The sequence below is a fragment of the Artemia franciscana genome, chromosome 15 (genome assembly GCF_032884065.1).
Source record: "Artemia franciscana chromosome 15, ASM3288406v1, whole genome shotgun sequence".
NCBI lineage: Eukaryota > Metazoa > Arthropoda > Branchiopoda > Anostraca > Artemiidae > Artemia > Artemia franciscana.
The window spans coordinates 20,543,442-20,565,801 of record NC_088877.1 but is presented as its reverse complement, the minus strand read 5'-3'; the positions used below and the strand labels follow the sequence as shown (position 1 = coordinate 20,565,801).

Sequence of the window (22,360 nt, the reverse complement as noted above, 5' to 3'; positions counted from 1 at the left end):
AACTAATTATTCGCCTTCCGCTAAAAACCAATCAAGAATATTTTGGTAATTTCCAAAAAGATTTAAGCAGAATTACTCCAGCTTTACTCATAACCTCAAGTGACCATAAGGGTTTTAGAGCCTGAAAAGTGTTTGGAGAGCAAAGTGGCGATTATGACTTTGACCGAGTAAAACCTTGTTTCCTGGTGCGCAGTCCATTATTTACAGTTATCAATTTCAAGCGAAATAGATATTGAATCTCACTGATAATATTTATTTGGATACTGATTTACCTGTCCAAATGTAAGAATACTATTGGTATATTACTAATAGACAATTATCTGTTTACCTACTTAAGTAGGATACTATTGGTATATTACTAGATGCAGTTTATTACTATATCGGTTATTATTAATAAGCTTTGGACTGTTATTGTGAATTCAATTTTACGGACTTTATGAATTATTAATAATGGGACGAAAAAACAATCAAGGCATGACGAAAATGAAGGTGGGAACTCAAAAAAAGAAATGTTTGACGTATCAGGTAGCAGTTCAGACTCAATTTCAAATATATCGTTGGCAACTTTAGCTGATAAACCGATGCTAAGATTTTAGCATCAAAACTATGATTGGGCTTGTAAGTGACAAAGAAAAAAAAATTAGACTCACTTGAAAATAAACTTAAGTCTATGGATGAGCGAGTGGCAAAGTTAGAGAATATTCAAAGAGATTTTCAGCAATCGTTGTCAAATAATGATACCCGCCTGGGTTCTCTTGAAAAAGAAAAAGATGCATTAAAGAGCTACATAAAAGTCCTCACTGATCAGGTTATGAATCAGGGGACTAAAATTAATCTCACTGGCAACAGATTAGCTAGGCTTGAATTCGAAAAACTTGATAAAAATCCCATATTGTGGACTGTCCCATGTGAAATGATATCTGCTGCAAAAGATATCTTTGCGAGTGTTGTTTCTTCAGGTCTTGAATTTGCCGCGGTGCAAGATTTCAAAATCATTGAACGAAATCAAACAGTTCATGGTAACGAACTGTAGGAAGGAGCGAACCGGCTCAGTATTAACCGAAACTCTAAAAACTGAATTTTGATACCAATAGTTACATCAAAAGAATCAAATTTTAATGCTGATTTTAAATATATAAGTTATATCAAGTTTGGTCTTACCCATCAAAAGTTACGAGCCTGAGAAAATTTGCCTTATTTTAGAAAATAGGGGGAAACACCCCCCTAAAACTCATAGAATCTAAACGAATTTCACTCGTTTAGATTCTTATGAACATTCGATTTATTTGATTAAATCGAGTTATGAAAAGACGATTTATTTTGGGGTCATAGTGCGCGGTAGCGATGCTAGCGGCTGGAGACAGGAAACTGGCAGTCTGAATCTAAAAGTCGGAGCAATTGGACTGGAGAAAATTTTCTTCCCTCATGATAAATTCCTCCATGGGAAGATCCTCCCACGTAAGCCCTCTCCCCCGACCCAATCCCACCCCAACGCGAAAAAGTCCCCCTGAAAACTGCTCTACACTTCGCAATAGCCAGTACTATATGTAAACAATGGTCAAAGTTTGTGACTTGCAGCCCCTCCCCCGGGGACTCTGGGGGATTAAGTCATCCCCAAAGACATAGTTATTAGGTTTTTCGATCATGCTGAACAAAAAGGCCATCTCAAAATTTTGATCCGGTGACTTTGGGAAAAAATGAGCGTTTGAGGGGGCCTAGGTGCCCTCCAATTTTTTGATCACTTAAAAAGGACATTAGAGCTTTTAATTCCCGTTCGAATGAGCCCTCTTGCAACATTCTACGATCACTGGGTCGATACGATCTCCCCTGAGAAAAAAACACAAAGAAACAAAACAAATAAACACGCATCCGTGATCAGTCTTCTGACAAAAAAAAAAAGTAAATTCCACATTTTGTAGATAGGAGCTTGAAACTTCTACAGTAGGGTTGTCGGGTACGCTGAATCTGATGTTGTAAAATACACCAATCAATTGACTAATTACTTCATGAACTAAGAAAAAGAAACTCAAACTAAACTTCGCCATTATTAACAGAACAATACTTTCCTTATGGTTTAGTCGCTTAGCGCCACAGCTTAGATACCAATACAGTTATAAAAACTCAATTTATTTTTGCTGTATCTAAGCTGTGGCGCTAAGCTACTAAACCATAAGAAAAGTATTGTTCTGTTAATAATGGCGAAGTTTAGTTTGAGTTTCTTTTTCTTAGTTCATGAAGTAATTAGTCATTGATAGGTGTATTTTACCTCAGTGTTTATCCGTGTCAAAGATGGAGTCACCGTAAGAAAGGGCTTGTAACTCTTAGTTATGGATAGTACATTTCAATCTCCTTCAGCACCTCAGAACTTAAAGGAATTAGAGATTAATAAAATAGATTTTGTGCGTAGATATAATGATGTTTCGAGTGGAGTTTTGCCCATTGGGTGCGGCATTCGCTTGCAGCTCAAAAATTCGAATTATGTTTTACCGTGTGATATTGGCCCTATTTGCCGCAAACTTGGTAATTTTTCAATATTTTTCATCTGAATTGCCAAGGGCTATATTCAAGTTATAGCTTTATGGAAGATTTAGTTAATATTTGTTTTTCAGGTGATAGCTTTAACTTAGACATGGCTTAATGATCACAATTCAGAGTTGCTTGGTCTAGAGGGATATGATTGAAAAAAAAGGGTAATTGCGTCAACATGGGGGCTTTGCTGCATGTATTAGATCAGATATTGAAGTGGCCATTCCGAGTGATTTAACTATCTATATGGACTATTGAATCTTTTCCTATCATTTGGATTACATCCATCAATCAACATACCTACGAGGGTCACAGATACATCCACGACATGTATTGAAAACATGTTCTCTGATGTTACCCTGATCCCCCCGTGTTGTTGTTAGTGACACTTCTGATCATTTTGGTGTGTTTTTTAGACATGCTATTCTCCTAGGAAATGGTTTTAGGTTAAAGAATAAGTTTTCTTCGCATTATGTAAATAAAACAATTTTCTTGTGTTATAGGTATGTTTTATTTCAAATGAATTGGAATAATGAACAAATAAATTGTCAAACGGGGATAAATCCATTTATTTAGACAGTGAAAAGACAGGATCAAAACTCCACATAGTTCGATCACATATATAGCGATCGTCATCAGTAGAATTACTAGAATAATATAATTGAAACTAGTATATTTATACATACAAAATAAATAACTTTTCGGGTCATTCACGAAATAATGAACTTCCGGATTATTCACTAGATTATTTTTAAAGAGAGTTCACTGAAAAAATTCATTCAAAGTCTTTATGTAAATTTCCTTCTTTAATCTTGCCCGAAAGTAAAACAAATTTCCAGTGAAGGTGGTAAAGCCTTCTGTGTCTTCTAATTGCAAATAAAATGTCGAGTTTATAGTTGTTCACTTGGTTGGTCTCATTCCCCCACATACACGACGTATTTTCGACGTAACATCTTAAGTTAGGTATTCCTTTCTTCGACCACACTGCCGTTCTATGACGAGCAAATAAATTTTCAAACGGGGATAAATCATTTTATCTAGACAGTGAAAAAACAAATACAAAAGTCCGGACATTTCGACTACACATACAGCGATCATCATCAGTAGCATTACTAAAATAATATATTTGAGGTTTTGCTTTACTTTTGGGCAAGATTAAAGAAGGAAAATTACACAGGTTAGGTCTGATCACCAAAATTATAACACTCGAAAAAGCAAGGCGTTGTCTGCTCCAATTATCATCCCTACAAGGTCTAAGTTCCCCTTTATTTATCGAGGAATAAAATTATGGAATAGTAATGATAAGACAATTAATGACATAACAAAGGTTTGAAAAATTTAGAAATAAAGTTAAAGAGAAACTGTATTCTAACTACGAGTTTTAAGTTATTATTTGTCATTCTTATTTGTATTTTATTTATAAATTTATGGACTAGCAATAATTATGATAATCAATGATAAGAAAATGTATCCTATTAATAAGTTCTAAGCTATTATTTGTCATTTTTCTTCTTCTTCTCCTTTCGTTGTTGCGGTGTGTGAAGGAGTATAGTGGATTATTTAGATAGTTTTTTCCTTTTTTTTTTGGTCGTTACGGTGACTCCAGTAGCAACTCTATGTCATTCTTATTTATATTTTATTTATAAATTTATGGACTAGCAATAATTATGATAATCAATGATCAAAAATGTATCCTATTAATAAGTTCTAAGCTATTATTTGTCATTTTTCTTCTTCTTCTTCTTTCTTTGTTGCGGTGTGTGAAGGAGTATAGTGGATTATTATTATTATTATTATTATTATATATATATATATATATATATATATATATATATATATATATATATATATATATATATATATATATATATATATATATATATTATTAGTATTTCTGGTATATTTAATTTGTGGTTATAGGTAGTACTAACATCTTCTCTTTTTTTCTTCTATTCCTCGCACGCCCCTAGGACAACTTGCCTTTGCAAGTTCATGGGTATGCTAGAAGATTTAATTGAATTACTTTGTTTTTCTTGTATTATATACATATGTGTGCATTTTGTTAATTTCTATTTTTATTAACAATAAACTTAACTAACTTAAGGGTATATCGGTTAAGGTAGTCAGGTGTCTAGATACACCTGTTGTCCGCCTACCCTACAAAAATATGCTGTCTTTGGCTTCCCTCCCCCCTCTCCAGGAAAAGGAACACCGTTTTAAGTATTATTCTTCAATATTTTTAAGGTTCATTTTATTTATAGCTTTGAAAATCAGTAGGTTAGTACAAATTATATACAATTAGGTTAGTAAAAATGTTAGTACAAATTAAAAATCAAACTAAAACTAAGAAAAACTAAAAAAAAAAAACTAAAAAAAAAACTAAAATCAGCTACTTTGGTCTCTAAAAGCTAAACCATTAAAAACTCAGCATTTAATCTCGCAGATTTGGCATCTGGAATGAATTGCTTGAGATAATCATTCAGAAATGCCAGTCATTAGCCGTTAATAGGAACTTAGTTAAATTTAAAGTAACGTGAGGTGACTTCTAATGAATAGAAAATTACAAAAAGAATTTCCTCATTAGCAACTCTCTTGTTAACTTAATGATTTGACCTGGAGCAATCACATGGTCTTTCTAACTTTATCCATGCATGTGAAGTCTCCTCAGACCAGAATATCGAGAAAAATTACATTCCTACAAAATTTGACGTTGAGCTTATGCTTGGAAAGCAGTCTAATAGAATGGAATAACTAAAGCAAAGATATAAATATAAACCAAATATAAAACACAACATTATTCGATGCTAAAATGTCATCAATAAAAAACAAGAACAATCCTGTTGGTGTTATCAGGCTTATCTTACCAATGTTGTTATACGAAGATTCTGCTGACTACAAAGACTTATTTATGAGAATTGTTACAAAATCGAAATTTTTAAATTTATACAGCAAACGTTATTAAAACGAAATTCGGGATTCTAAAACTGAATTCAGTTCCTTGAAAATGTTTCCAATTTTGTGTTTGAGTGCTTCTAAACTCAACACTCAATTTTTGGGGATATTATCTGGCAAAATTCGTATCAAGACGTCTAACGTCTAACATAAGCGAAAGGGTAGTCTTGATTAAACAAGGAATGGAAACCTTTATTTATGGGTGAATTGATTTAGTTTCTATCAGGTCTGTATCCCGTATTTTTTCGGGGGGGGGGGGGGTAAAAAAAACTATAAAAACGCATCAAAAATTTGCTTACATTCTTTTTAGTTCCGTTTTTACAAATTGGACAAAAATTTGGGAAAGCCCCTCATGGATACGGCCTTGGTTGCTTGTATTCTTCTTCTATTTGATCTACCTTATAGCCTACCAATTTAGAGCTGAAAAACAACGCTAGTTGGCAGATTTTTTCTTTTTTATTCTATTTTAGTATGTTATTACTCATTTTAGTCTTATTATAATCTTTGACAAAGAAACTACCGCTTCAGCAGCATGCCGCTTACGAAATCTGAGCTTCATATTTAAGCAGACGATTCTCAAATTGATTCACTTATTACCAAAATATGTCTTCCATGAAGTATAAATAATCTAAGAACAATTACTTTTGGCGAATGCAGATGGCGTTATTTTTTGAAGTTTTGCTTCCGAATTCGTAACTTTTTTATAGTGTAATTTCTTTTTAATATAAATGATTGGAATTTAGCCTAGCAAGATTGAAACATTGTAAAAAAAAATTCAAGCAATCTGGTAGGATTCATTAGTACTTTGGCTACGCGATTGTTTTAAATTCAGCGGGGCTAGCTTAGAACATTTCCTGGAGATTTGTGGAAATTGAAGTTTTATTCTGCCCCAGAAACCTTAAACTTTCGAAAAAGATAGTTTTTTTCTTTAACGGAAAAACGGAGAGTACGACTACTATTGGAAAGGTTTTCCAAATTTGGACTAAAATTTTTGACATCAGATTTTGGTACCGTATATTATCCGTTTGTTTCATATTATTTTTAGATATAAGGCCTAAAGAAATAGACTAGTAAAAATTGGGTTCACAAGGACCGCTTTTCCCCTCTCTCTTTGAAAATCTCAATATATTTGGTATTTTTATCCTAATTTCTTATTTGCCCTTATAGTTCCCCCACATTTGACATTTTCTCCACTCTACATCCCAACGCCCCCGACGTGCCTGATACTACCAATGACCTTAACATTTTCACAAGTGTATCTAGAAAAGTTTTAATTACATTAAATTATTTTGCAATACAAAAAAAACAATCTAGTCTAAAATATAATATTTGTACCATCCCTATTTGCCAAGCTTAACGTTTAAAACCCACTTCTATCGCAGAATTATATCAATAAAAATTTAAAATAATTGCATGTCAATGAGGTAATAGAAAGCTAATTAATAGAAATTTTTAGTATATTCTAGGGCTATATTCAGGATTTTGTTCAGGGAGTAGTTATTTTTATGCGTAGAGGGGGGGGGGGGGGGTACAAAAACGCAACAAAATGTGTTTTTATACATTTTCATTGCGTTTTTACGAGTCGAAACAATATCTCGGAAGGGTGGGGGATCAAACCCCAGGCCCTTTCCCTTAATACGGCTTAGGTGTAATCTTTTAAGAATTTGAAAAATTGTTAGAGTGTTGATGGATCTTAGCGTGAAAATGAACAAATTCGAGGAATGAAAATAAAACCTGCGAATTTTGTAGTTTAAGAAACAACTTAAGTATTTTACAGTTTTTACTGCACTTATATACTTTTTTGAAGTGTAGAATATTGTTTTAAACTTTGAGTTTACGAATGAAGGTCTCATTTTTAATCTTCCAGCCCACTTAATGTTTCCATTCACTGTCAGTAACAATTGGAACGGCAAGCCTCGGTTCTACCGGTATCCCAATCATAAGAAACTGTCCAGCTAATAAATGCAAGTCCGTGTTTGGGCTATGGTAACTAAAATAAATTCCAAAATAGGAATTACTGAACAAAATAATTCAGAAATAATTAAATAACTTAGAGTATGAGCATTTTATATAATACTTTATTCTTTTTCAGACAGACTGAAAGTAACGTTTACAATAAAAAAATGAACTGTTTTCTGAATATGATTTTAATGCTTAATGTAACAGGATGCACAGTTGATAGATTAAATTGGTATTAAATCACTAACGGTAGTGTTTTATTTTTATTCAGTTGTGTTAAAGATGAAGTTGAGTGTAGAGGGTTAAGCGAGTGGTAGTAAGGTATATGATGTTGTAGTTGTGTTTTGCTTTTACACCCTTTCTGAGGTTTATGTTAAGTGGTTTTTTCTCGTTTTTCTTTTTTTATTATCCCTCCTCTATATTATGCTGTGGAATTTGAAGGGGATGTGCTTATGTTACGTTTTTTTCCATAATTGTTATTAAATAAAAAGAAAAATTGGGAGCTTACTTATTCCTTTCTTCTTTAACTCCAGAGTTGCTTAGACTGATGCTATTTTTGTTCCGAGTATCCAACTGTATGCAACTGGCACTCATCATAGATTCCACTCCTTCTGGTTCTGATCGCTTTCCAGGGGAGAAAAGGTCAAGAACGGTAGGCCGAGCAGGATAGTTCACCCTTCGGGACAGCGTAGGCGATGCCAAAGACCTTGCTTTTGTCCTAAAAAATTGTATGTAAGTCTCAAGACCTCTTTATCCAAATAGCCAACTGCCTGACTTACCCTAGTGGCACTCATTAATACTATCGCATTAATTTTGATAATTTCCCTACTCCCATATCATCAGCAATAGCAGAAATGACAACAAAATATCGCACTTTACGGTAAATAATGAGAAGAATTAAGAGAAGCGATTTTTCATTAAGGAAAGACTGATTATTCTAAGAAAAAGGTTTTCTTCAGTCAAAGTATTTAATCATAAATATAACGCGACCAGAAATTGATAGTGAAGGAAAAGGGAACTAATGAGAATCAATCAGCGCTAAACAGGAGGATCAATGATGCTAAATTTTGAAGGTGATTTAACGCTATCTACATCATCGATAGGTTATTATCGAAAAAACCGCAACACGGCATATATATATATATATATATATATATATATATATATATATATATATATATATATATATATATATATATATATATATATATATATATATATATATATATATATATATATATATATATATATATATATATATATATATATATATATATATATATATATATCAGCCACATATTTCTAATCGAAAAGCTCAAAAATTCCCAAAAACCCCCTTTGTAGAGCACAATTTTTTTTTTTTAAATCAAAATTGGAATAAAAAAATCTCGCAAATCGATAACTATTAACTTGGGTGGAAGTCAACAATATTTGTAAAAGACGCACTTAATTTATTTTGATTTTATATATCTATGCTGCGCTATTTTTCACATAATTTCTTTTCTAAATAAACAAATTGACAATAACCTGAAGTTTATAAACTTGTATGGGTAAACATGACCCTCTACGAAACTCGACTTACTCACTCACACCCACAATCCTTACCCCTCCCCCCAGTAAAAAATATCAGCCATATATCTCTAATCAACAAACTCAGAAATTCCAAAAAACATGTTTTGTAAATTACAGTTTCTTTTGTTGTAAAACAAAATTTAAATTTGCTAGGAACTCAAACACGAATTACAGTTTCAACAAAAGAAAAATTTTTTTCTTTGCTTGTTTAAACTCCATAGGAAATTTTTGTTCAAAATCCAATTTTATTTCTACAGTGTATTTGTCATACACCGCACAGGCTACCAATATTTTGGAATACAAGCAGATATTCCAGAATTCCTTCTTTTCTTCATTATTATTATTTTTCATATTTTGGCTCTCAATTTTGTATGTGGGGAGAATCTTCAACAGGAGGAATTTTCGTCGGGGAAGGGAGAGGGGTGTGTGAATTTTGGTCAGGGAGGGAGGGGGTAGTTTCCTTGGGAGTACGCCTGGCACCACAGTATATATTTACATTTGCAAGAATTTTTCGAGTAAAAAAAAAAATAGAAGTCGAAGCGCTATTTTAGCTAGAACAAGGGTACTAAAATGGTAGCCTACTAATCTGTCGAGAAAAGACTGATGTCCCCGAAAAGCTTATCCAGGGTCACTAAAATATAAGATCCCCCCACATCGGAAGAAATATGTAGGAGGATAAAACCCCAAACATCGCTTCATCTCTCCCTTAACGCACGTCTGGGTAGTACCCCATGGGCACTTTAAACGGTCCATAATCACTACTTTTTTCTTCATTTAATGACTTAAGATGACGAAAAAGTTTAACGGCGACCCCCTAAGGGCAAGACGCAGGTACATGTTACGTAAGAAGGAATGTTTTCTAAGAGACACAGGTGCAAGTTACGTATTAGGGATGTTTTGTAAGAGATACAGGTGTTAATTATGTAATAAAAGTTTGCATGATTTGTTAAATTTATTGAGGATGACTTAACCGACGGCGACTTCTTAGATCATATGATTTGCTTCAGCATTATTTCTGCATCGGAAGACTAAACATCTACATTTTATTTTAAAAAAGTAAACATTAAATATTCGAAGAAGGCATGCGTACATGATAGCGCTGTAGTAACATCGAATGCCGAGGAAGATAAATATTTGAATTATGAAACAAGTTCTAATGATAACACTTTAAGATATGTATTCGTGCATTTTCATGACAGTAAGGAGTTAAATTCCTTTAGATTATCGAGAAAATTCAAGTGTTATACAGGTGGATATGCGAGAGTAACATCACCAGATAAGTTAGTGTTGAAAGAGAATGCAAATATCAAACTTTTAATTGATGACGAAGACCAACTTCTTGCTGCTGGTAACATGTTAGCTGTTGCTAGATCTTATCACCATCCTCCAACTGTTACCATTTAAATAAAGGTAAAAAGAAAGCAGGTGTAACCCCGCAACGTCATGCAATATAGCTTGTCTATGTGCTGAAACTGCTATCTATGTAAAAATAATGTGTCAATAGACAGAGAAATTACTGGTAAAACAAAAAGGGAACTAGCAGAGATTATCAACAAGGAAATCAAAGATGGATTGCTGAAGAACAACATTGTTAGCGCCAATGACAGATTACCCACGGATACATTCATTGCACCATTAATCGCTATCTAAGAAAAAATGTTTATACGCATCGTTTAGAAAACATTCCCGGTGACGTAACAGACACCTGGATCACTTAGAAAACATTCCCTATTACGTAACATGTTCCTGTGTCTTTCCCTGAGGGGGTAGTCGTTAAACGTCTTCGTCATCTTAATTCATTAAAAGAAGGAAAGAGTAGTGGTTATGGGTATATTTAAAGTGAAAATGGGGATACTACCCGTCTGGCCCTTAGAATTCTTCAGCTGTTTCAATCTTTTACTTTGATCATCATTTTTGGAGCAGACTAGGCGTCTACAGAGGGGAAAGGATCCCTGTCCAAATCCCTCCAGGAGCCTCTCGAAGTGTCAAGATTTTTACGATTTGTCGCACAATCTCCTATGGTTTACACTTAATTTGCCTCTTTCTCTTTTTTTTAAGTGAACACTCAGAAATATGCGAACCACCCGTTCCCAAAGTTATCATATACTTCAAAGCTTCTTTTATTTTTTAGGATGCCAAACTCCACCTCCCCCCCCCCCCAAAAAAAATGCCCTGCTTCCCCGTATTTTAGTCCTACAGCTTTGTGGCTAGGGTCCCAAATTCTATGAATAAGGAAGCTCCTTATATGATATCACTATATTCCTCATCTACACTTTAAGAGTAGCGGGCACATGGATCTGTGGTTGAACTTCCATGCCTAGGTAAGTACATAGCCAATGTTTAGGTATGGCAGTCTTGCTTGAACTGAACGTAAACGCTGCTTTATTCGTTTAAATTTTTTATACATGAGGATGGGAGTAGGCGTGTAATTATAATGTTCCAAAAAACATCAAATATTAACACATGTTTACAGGAAACCTATGTTTCGTTTCCTGTATAAAAAACAAAAAGCATAGGGTGTATAAATTTAAGACGAAAAAAAAGGAAAAAGAAATTGCAATCCTAAGTCCAATTTCCGCTCATTATGCAAAGGCACGCCAGGAAAAATTAGTTAATCTTCAGTTTGCTGTACGCGCTTAATTGAATTGTAAATTATGCCGCCAAAAGAAAATTTATTTATGCTGTTCAGTTCTTTTCTTTCTGGAAACGTCTATTCTTTATGGTCCTTTACAGAAGTTAAGATTTGTTCACTTTTATTAATATCGCAGTGAAGAAGAACAAATTTTTAGGAGAGGAAACAAGGCCATTCCATTGCTTAATTTCTTTTAGTATTAGAATCAGGGGCGTATCCAGGATTTTTTTTTCGGATGAGGTTGTACAAAAGAATTTTTTCGGAGGCGGGGTATAAAACACTTTTAAATCGAATCAAAAATTTGTTTATATTCTTTTTTGTTACGTTTTTACGAGTCAGACAAACATTTCGGGGGGAGGCTCAAACCCCATACTCCCCCCTGGATACGGCCTGATTGGAATGATTGGAAAAAGAAGAACCTTAAAAAGTATAACTTGAAAATAAAAGCAAGGGCACCACACCCTTCTTCATTGAAATCTATTAAATTCTATTCCTTCCTTCATGATTTTAAATACATCACATACTTTTTCCTTTTTTGACGAATTTGCGCAAAAATAAATCTTTTAGAACTTGCCTTATGAGCACCAAAATATTGTAAGCTATCGGGAGAGGATTCATTTTCTGAATGATATTTCTTCTTGAAAGATATATCAGAGGCGCTGATTTGGGGGGTAAAGGGGAAGTCAAAATCGAATTTTAAAACTATCAGCTGAATTAATGAAAAATCCACCTTTTTTGTGATTTCATAAGAAAAATAGAAAAATAAAATGTGATCCCCAGATTTGGATAAATAATTTTGGATATTCAAAAAACTTCTTCCCCTACATTTTCATGAATTTTCGCCCTTGAGACATATTACATATATTTAAAATATTACAAAAAATTACATATCTTCTGTGTCTCATATGACAGCATGGAGTTAGTACACCCCGAAGGCGGTAATGATCAACAGCAAAGATCATTATACACGTCAGACATGTCATTTTTTTTGTAACTGAAATATTTTGTTGGCGAATTTGCGATTCTTTGAGTTCAGGCTTCATACGCGGGCGTTTGTTTATGGGGGACACTATAGATAAATTTAGACAGTACAATCATTCCCTATCGCAATCATTAGACAATGCCAGACCGAGATGCAAGTTTTCCGGTGAACATTTAAACAAGCATAAATATAAGCAACATGAGGTTTTTCACGGGTAGACAGGTCAGATTTCTCTTGAACGCGAAACTTGGCTTTGTGACACTAAATTTTAAAGAATCTAATTTTAAATTAATAAACTAATTACGGTAATTCGTAGTGTAATGTTATTATTGGATGTTTTTAGAAATTACAAGTTGGTTTCAAAATCTCGTGTTAGTTTCAACTGCGTTTTGAGAAAGGTTCGACCAAAATACGTGTTCCAGGGTAAAATATACTGGACCACAGAGGGTAGATTAAATGGGAGGAGCTGTTTGTACATATATATATATATATATATATATATATATATATATATATATATATATATATATATATATATATATATATATATATATATATATATAACAAAACATAGGCTGTAAATATTATGTGACATAACTTATTTCATGAGATATAAAATACAATAAAATTATTTTCTCGGAAAATTTCATTTTTCCTTTAGATTTTAGTAATTAGAGATTCTTTAGATATTACTGATCTAGTTTTACTATGTCCTTTGGACAGCTTGGTGCCAAGCTTAGACAAAATAATTTAGGTATTTTCACGCTTGTTTTTCATCCGAAAGACGGAATGACCTGTCAGAATCCTTTTTATATATACTATCAAGTTTCAAAGTAATAAAAGACTTACCCAACATTTCGTCCAAGGGTTTGTGTTGCTAAAGGCCTTGTTTGTCTAGGTTCAGAGTTAGTCTTAGTCCTAAAACTTGATCGTGCAGCACCAGCGAGAAACGGGGCCCGTGTTGGTGTTGTTTCACGCTTGGGTTCCTTATGTTGTGTTGGCAAAGACCTCACTGAATAACGAGATCCTTAAAAAAAAGATCATTGTGTTCATTAAATGATCCCAATGCATTGTAGAATAATTCTAGGGTGGTATTCAAAATTAGTGAAAGTCCACAAATTTAAAAAAAAATGAATAAGTTTTCGTCATAGATTACTTTACGAAAGAATTGTGTCAAGTCACATTATAGTCCCACTTGCAGTTAAAATCAAAACAACGCTCGATCACAGTGCCAATAGAACACCCATATGCATTTTGTTGAGTTCGGCTAAGTTCAACTAATGTTCGTAATTTGTATCAATGACCGACCAGAGTGTAGATTCAAAGTAATTTGTTTTGTTTTTTAATAAGAAAAGTTGGAAGTACTGAAAAAAATATTCCTATCTGTATGTTAAATCTGACCAAACTAAAAGACATACGATGCGGTAATACTAGCAGGTAATATTCGGTAACAAATTAGTATTAATATAGGATTTCAAACAAAAATGTCACACTTTCAATATTCCAAATCTATAGCACAAGTGCGATATTAAAAACAGTGAGAACGCACATCGTTGATATACCTTGTTGTTTATATCGACATGTGTTACTCGAATGGGGTTCGGGGATTAGACTTTTAACTTCGTTTTTGGACATTCATTCTCATACAATATTCAACCCAGTGGGTCCAAAAAGATGATTTTTTAAGTTTCCTTTATTCTGCTTTCTGTGCTCACCTTACAAAATTTTGAAAATTTGATCTGCAACATCAAGCATAAGCCCATTTGGGTGATTACTAGGCTTTAGGGTTTTGTTAGTATTTGTGCCCTTAAGTTATTGTTATCTCATACTGTTTGTAACAGTTTGAGTTTCTGGAGATTTTCCGGATATGACAATACCTTTTCTGGGAACTTGGTACTAGTATGAGAAAGACTTGTTTTTTGTGTGACAGTTTTAGTCATAACAGATTATAACTACTAGAAATCCGATGCAAGGTACATACAATTTTGTAGATCATTGAATTTTTGACATTTTCTAAGTGAATTTTTATTCCCCGGCTTTACAAATAGCTAGCCGGATCAAAGTGATAAATTGACTTAGTTGGACAATCAGAAATAGACTGATCAATTGACTCTTTTCTTTTGTAAGCATATTCAGACAGTAAGCTAAACTGTCCAGTTTACTAGTTTATCAAGTCAATTGTTAGACAATATTTTCTTTTAAACATTTCTAGATTGAATATCGCTCTTTCACGGCTGAATTACATCGCAGGATATAATTCCAATATCCCTATTTTAATCCAGAAGAAATACCCGTTCTTCCATTTGGTATCTTCCAGAAGCCAGTCCCTGCTGTATTACTTTCTATATCCACAATTTATTTTTATATACAAAGATTTGGATTTCTTTTAAATAGTAAATTTAAAATTATAATACAACGAATTCCTTTTTCGTGTTAGTCTTGATGTCATTAGCCTGCGACACTCTGGGGATCCGGCCACCTAGGTTGAGAATCTCCGCTCCGATGTAAATCCTGAATTACTTAAGCTGGAATTCAAACCACCTTTCCTTGACTAACCACGAAGTCTTATAAATCTCTCCAAAATCCCTGAATGCGATCGGAAATCTACATTGATCTTTAAGAAGCATAATGCGACCTGCTCTAAAATTTTAAGATGATATTCAGCCACCTTAATTCAATAATGTAACTTTTAATTAAAAAAAAAACAGAATTAATTTCAATAACATTCAATTTACTTGAAATCCAAAATCAGTCACACTTTCCCAAGAACTTCCAAGCTCAATTTCACAGCGATTTATGCTTCTTCTCCAAACAACGGCCGAATCTCGAACTTGCGGAAGGTTTATTTTACATTAAAGCTGGAACCATTAAGAGATTTTCTCATCAGTTCTGGTTTATGTGCAGCATAATATTTAAGATATCTTGCTTGATAATATTGGGCAGTTCATAATTAAACGCGATAATTAAAAATAATCAAGACACATTAATGCATAAGAAGTAGTTATACCTTGGAAAATGTGATAATAAATCTGTGAGAACCCTTTCAAGAACGTACGAAACAAAGTGCGAGAACGTACGAAACAAAGTGCAAGAACGTACGAAACAAAGTGCAAGAACGTACGAAACAAAGTGCAAGAACGTACGCAACGAAGTGCAAGAACGTACAAAACAAAGTGCAAGAACGTACGCAACAAAGTGCAAGAACGTACGAAACAAAGTGCAAGAACGTACGAAACAAAGTGCAAGAACGTACGAAACAAAGTGCAAGAACTTTTAATGTATGAGTCAACTACTTTTCTATTATCTTGTGTGATCGAAATTTTGAGACGGACATTTCATTCCAAACGAACGAATGGTGCATGCAATCCAGTTGGTATGCAACGATTTCCATGTAGCAGTATAACTCAAGGAGTCGCCGTATTATTGAAGTAGGTCAGTTGAATAAGAAATAAATGGTTGTCTTAAATTAAACAGAAATTACCACGATTAGGAACAGGAATACCGCCCTCCTAAATCCTCTAACTGTATGTCTTACGCTTTGCTGAAAACAATCTGAATTTTGAAAAGTGGTACATTTTCATTTGACAAAACATCAACAGTAAAAAGGAAGAAAATCACGATATATAATTAGAGGGAAAAAGAACCATTTAATTTTTATTATTTTATAAGGACACGTTTTTTGTCTGAGCCTCAGTCCCATCAGCAACGTAGGAGTTTATAGTGCGGAAATTTTTATACAACAAGGGTTAGATGTAACCCTTACACTAGATGTAAGGTTCCTGTACCCTACCCCCGAAACTCTTAAGATTCCGAGTCGATTCCCCCTGGTAATTCTCAAAATATTGCATATATGCTATTTTGCTAACCTGTTTACATATGGAGTATTTGGATTTACCTCTAGCCCTTCCTTTACGTCAAAAGTAAGGCCTATTCGATCCCCGACACCCCCTTAAAGTTTCCCATGCCATTCCTGAGATATTGCAGATTTGTAATTTTGAAACCTGGGTACACATAGTGTCTTTCGCTTTATGTCTACCGCCTGTCCCAGAGTCAAAATTTGAGATCTACTTTGCCCTTCTAGCACTCCTTGAAACTTTCAACTTGATTCCCTAAGATGTTATCTGCTTTTCTGCATTCAAGTCTCAGTAGTTTAAGTACAAAAGCGCGTCCGGTACTACGTCGCTTCTGTGCCGTTCCCACTCCCTTCTGCACAGTTAGAAAACTCGACGATTTTGATTCTTTTTTTCGCAAAAAATAATAGATTGTTTTTTTGTAAAAAAAGACTATTTGCTATTTTTCTTGTATAGCTATTGCAGATATGTTGTCTAATAGATATCGCTAATTATATCTCTTTCTTCGCGTCTCTGTACTTATTAAGTTACTCAGTCACATGGGATTTAATCTTCAAGTATTTAATCTACATTCAAGTTATATGAAAAAATGTCAATAGCAGTTAAATAAGAATATCGGATTATAAATGTCTCTAGGGAATGTTAGGTAGAATCCTTACTTTATTGAAAGGTTATTATCCAGAAATAATGTATTCACGCAACGAATTCTCAATAAAGACTCTCAATCAATAATCCCTTAGCAGAATACTACTGGGAATAACTTCCAAGTTTGAACAGCTTCGGGTGACGGCCAGCAAATCATTTTTCCTAGAATATTCCAACCTCCTAGATCCAGATTCTGCTTTGGAACTCGTTAGTGGTGGTGATGATATCAGCAATGAAATACTTCCAGTCGAAAGGAGGTGGCTGCAGTAGCTCATCAATACTTCACTGCTTCTCAAGATCAGGCCAAAATCTTGGAAGTAGGACCACTTGAGCCTTTGTAGTTTATCCATTTGAACAGTTTGAGTGATTGTATTCCCAATATTTCCATAATGATGTGATTGTTTTTGACCATCGGGAAAAGTTTGCCCAACTGCTAGAGAAGTTTCTCAAAGATAATGATTATAAAAACGAAAACTAGTTTTCATCAAATATGAATGAGCTCAAGTTGTCAAAGCTTGCTTTAGCATCCATAGAATAAGGAGCAACTAATGGGATGGATTTCGAAGAAGTTACAAACGAGTTTACCTCTTATAGACCTTGAAGGTTTGGTACTTATGTATTATGACAAACTCAGTCGAGAAGTTTGTTGAATGTAAGATATTAGAAAACCGGTTTCATATCCACAAAGATAAATGATGGGTGGAGAAAAGAATTGGACTTGTATAATTTGGGCTATGTATCAGCACATTAGGGTGTTTTTTTTGGCTAGATTAGGTTCCTTTACCCTCCCCCGTAATGTGAAAAAATATTGCCAAAATTATATAAGGTTAGGTTACTCTCCTCCGCCAATGTGCAAATATATAGCCCAAGTTCTTATAATTGTATACGCCAAAGTATTCTAATTCCATCGAGTTCCGGTATATTTTGTTATGATTGGCCTAACATCACTTCTTGAGTATGTTTGATATAATACATAATTACCGAAATTTTAAAGTATAGGCTATTTGAAGTCAACCGAAGTTAGAAATAGAGAATACAACTATCCTTTTCCTTGAAAATAATAAATGTTCCTTTTTTTCTGAATACATTAAAAATAAAAGATCAATACATTAGAATTAACGTCATTATTATTTCTCGTCAATTTTTCTGAACTATACAATAAAGAATAATTTCAAGAGTAGAACGGTAATGACGAGGGGGAGGGGAGGTAATTATGGATATTGGTAAGAGATCAATACCTTCTGAGCATGTCCTAGGTAGCATCCATGCTTGTTAAGCCGCTTTCTCAATGTCATATTTCAAAATATGCCGTTTTTCAATGTCGTGTCTCCCTCCTAAATGTTTAGCCCCTTCAAGATAAAATCGTGGGTGCAATTCCTGGTCTTAATTATGTACATTTAGGTATATAAAAACAATACCAAAGTATGATTAACATACATTAGAAAAAAATATTCAGCAAAAAAAACTGTTATCGCCACGAAGCTTACCCTATCATCATTGGATTGAAAAAAAGAACAGAGATAGGTAACAACATCCATGCGAGTTAAGCCACTTTTTCAATGTAATATTTCAAAATATACCGTTATTTCAGTGTCATGTCCTCCTCCTAAATATTTTGCCCTTTCAAGATAAAATCGTGGGTGCATTTCCTGGTCTTAGTTAGGGACATTTGTTAGGTATATAAAAACAATAGCAAATGTGATTAACATACATTAGAAAAAAGTTAGTAAGCAAAAAAACTGTTACCGCCACGAAGCTTACCCTAACGTCATTGGATTGAAAAAAACAGAGATAGGTAACATCCATCCGAGTTAAGCCACTTTTTCAATGTCATATTTCAAAATGTGCCGTTATTTCAATGTCATGTCCCCCTCCTAAATATTTAGCCCTTTCAAGATAAAATCGTGGGTGCATTTCCTTGTCTTAGTTGGGGACATTTATTAGGTATATAAGAACAATACCAAATGTGATGATTAGCATACATTAGAAAAAAATTAGTCAGCAAAAAAAAACTGTTATCGCCACGAAGCTTATCCTAACATCATTGGATTGAAAAAAAAAACAGAGATAGGTAACAACATCCATGCGAGTTAAGCCACTTTTTCAATGTAATATTTCAAAATATACCGTTATTTCAGTGTCATGTCCCCTTCCTAACTATTTAGCCCTTTCAAGATATTAAATAAAAAAAAATAGTTTTTTTAACTGAAAGTAAGGAGCGACATTAAAACTTAAAACGAACAGAAATTACTTCGTATATGAAATGGGTTGTCCCCTCCGCAGTCCCACACTCTTTACGCTAAAGTTTTTAGTTGTTTTAAAAAGTAGAATTGTGGCAAAGAGTCAAACTTTAGCGTAAAGAGCAAGGGATTGCGGAGGGCACAACCCATTTCACGTACTAAGTAATCTCTGTTCGTTTTAAGTTTTAAGATCGCTCCTTACTTTCAGTTAAAAAAACTAGTTTTTTTTATTTAATTTCTGAATGTTTTTGAATTAATGCATGTTTGATTTTGGCTCTCCGCACATAAATTATTGAAATTAAATTAGTATATTAATTTTTTTATGGCTAAATGGCTTTCTCTTAGTTTTGATCAGACGATTTTGAGAAATAAGGGGTGGGGAAGGAGGCCTAGCTGCCCTCCAATTTTTCGGTTACTTAAAAAGGCTACTAGAACTTTTAATATTCAACGAACGTTTTTATTAGTAAAAAATATACGTAACTTAAGAATTAACTTACGTAACAAACTTTTATATTCTTATATTTTTATTATGTGTACGAGGGGGTTTGTACCCTCGTTAATACCTCGCTCTTTACACTAAATCGTAAGTTTTGTCCCAATTCTTTAAGAATGACCCCTGAATCAAAAAGGCCGTAGAATAAATAGTTGAAATCACTAAAAATATTTTAGCATAAAGAGCGAGGAATTTATCTCCTCCTAAATACCTCGCTCTTTATGCTAAAGTATTTTTAGAACCCCTCATATGCGTAATAATCTCTGTTCGTTTTAAATTTCAATGCTATTCCTAACTTTCATTTGAAAAAACGTTTTCATGTTTATTTTTTCATTGTTTTTTTTTATAGTAATGCTAGAAAATCCTGCGCCCTTTTCATTGAATTTTTCTTCCCCCATGACATATTCCTCAAAGGAAAGATCCTCCCACAAAGCCCTCTCCCATCAACCTCACCCCCCAAACCAAAAAATCCCCATGAAAACGTCTGTACACTTCCCAATAACCATTACTATATGTAAACACTGGTCAAAGTTTGTAACTTGCAGCCCCTCCCCCAGGAATTGTGGGGGAGTAAGTCATTCCCAAAGACATAGTTTTTATGGTTTTCGACTATGCGGAACAAAATGGCTATCTTAAAATTTTAATCTGTTGACTTTTGGAAAAAATTAGCGTGGGAGGGGACCTATTTGCCCTCCAATTTTTTGGTCACTTAAAAAGGGCACTAGAACTTTTCATTTGCGTAAGAATGAGCCCTCTTGCGACACTCTAAGACCACCTGGTCGATACAATGACCCCTGGGGAAAAGAAAAAAAAAAACAACAAACAAACAAATAAACACGCACCCGTGATTTGTCTTCTGGCAAAAAATATGAAATTCCACATTTTTGTAGATAGGAGCTTGAAACTTTTGCTATAGAGTTCTCTGATATGCCGAATGCGATAGTGTGATTTTCGTTAAGATTCTATGACTTTTAGGGGTGTTTCCCCCTTTTTTCCAAAATAGGGCTAATTTTCTCAGGCTCGTAACTTTTGATGACAAAGACTAAATTAATTGAAACTTATATATTTAGAATCAGCGTGAAAATTCGATTCTTTTGATGCTATAGAGTTCTCTGATATGCCGAATGCGATAGTGTGATTTTCGCTAAGATTCTATGACTTTTAGGGGATGTTTCCCCCTTTTTTTCCAAAATAGGGCAAATTTTCTCAGGCTCGTAACTTTTGATGACAAAGACTAAATTAATTGAAACTTATATATTTAGGATCAGCGTGAAAATTCGATTCTTTTGATGTATCTTTTAGCATCAAAATTCCGTTTTTTAGAGTTCCGTTTACTATTGAGCCGGGTCGCCCCTTACTACAGTTCTTTACCACGAACTGTTTGAAAAGAAAATAATTCGGTGTTTCGGGGCTTCTGACATTATTACTCCTTTGCGGAAGTTAGGCTCAAAATTGAAAAAGGATTATATTTTGTCTCTGGGCCCCTTCCACCTCATAGTTCGTTTATTTTCCCGTTAGTTTTCACCTGTTTTCGCTTTATAGTTGTGTTATCTCTTAGCAGTTCTTTCGTTAGTTGAGTTATGGTTGTGGTATATATGTTTTATCGCTCGTATAGTTGTGTTATTTTCAAATTATACTCCATAATAGAGAGGCTCCGAAAACCCAGCATTGTATATTAAGCTCTGAATTTGACGTTTTTTTCTAACGTGACCAGATTCGTCCTGCGCCCTTTTCATTGAATTTTTTCCCCCATGGCATATTTCTCCAAGGAAAGATCCTCCCACATAGCCCCCTCCCTCAACCCTACCCCCAAAACCAAAAACATCCCCCTGAAAACGTCTGTACACTTCCCAATAACCATTATTATATGTAAACACTGGTTGAAGTTTGTAACTTGCAGCCCCTCCCCCAGGAACTGTGGGGGAGTAAGTCATCCCCAAATACATAGTTATTATGATTTTCGACTATGCTGAACAAAATGGCAATCTCAAAATTTTGATCCGTTGACTTTGGGGAAAAAATGAGCGTGGGAGGGGGCCTAGATGCCCTCCAATTTTTTTGGTCACTTAAAAAGGGCACTAGAACTTTTCATTTCCGTTAGAATGAGTCCTCTTGCGACATTCTAGGACCACTTGGTCGATACGATGACCCTGGGGAAAAAAACAAAAACAAAAAAACAAACCACGCACCCGTGATTTGTCTTCTGGCAAAAAATGCAAAATTCCACATTTTTGTAGATAGGAGCTTGAAACTTCTACAGTAGGGTTCTCTGATACGCTGAATCTGATGGTGTCATTAATGAATCTGAATCTGATGGTTAAGATCCTACGACTTTTAGGGGGTGTTTCCCCCTATTTTTCTAAATAAGGCAAATTTTCTGAGGCTCATAACTTTTGATGGGTAAGACTAAACTTGATGAAACTTAAATATTTAAAATCAGCATTAAAATGCGATTCTTTTGATGTAGCTATTGTGGGTGCATTTCCTGGTCTTAGTTAGGGGCATTTA

General features: G+C 34.1%; 1 protein-coding gene across 7 annotated transcripts in view; it reads right to left on the bottom strand.

Moving 5' to 3' along the window:
* LOC136036160 (uncharacterized) overlaps positions 1–22,360 on the bottom strand; it is a 91,786-nt gene that overhangs the window by 16,547 nt on the left and 52,879 nt on the right. For all 7 annotated transcript variants that reach the window (XM_065718224.1, XM_065718226.1, XM_065718221.1 and 4 more), the window contains exons 6-7: positions 13,473–13,650; positions 7,946–8,155 (exon numbers count right to left, since the gene is read on the bottom strand). In XM_065718224.1, the coding sequence (XP_065574296.1) occupies positions 7,946–8,155; positions 13,473–13,650 (388 nt within the window). The remainder of the gene's footprint in view (positions 1–7,945; positions 8,156–13,472; positions 13,651–22,360) is intronic.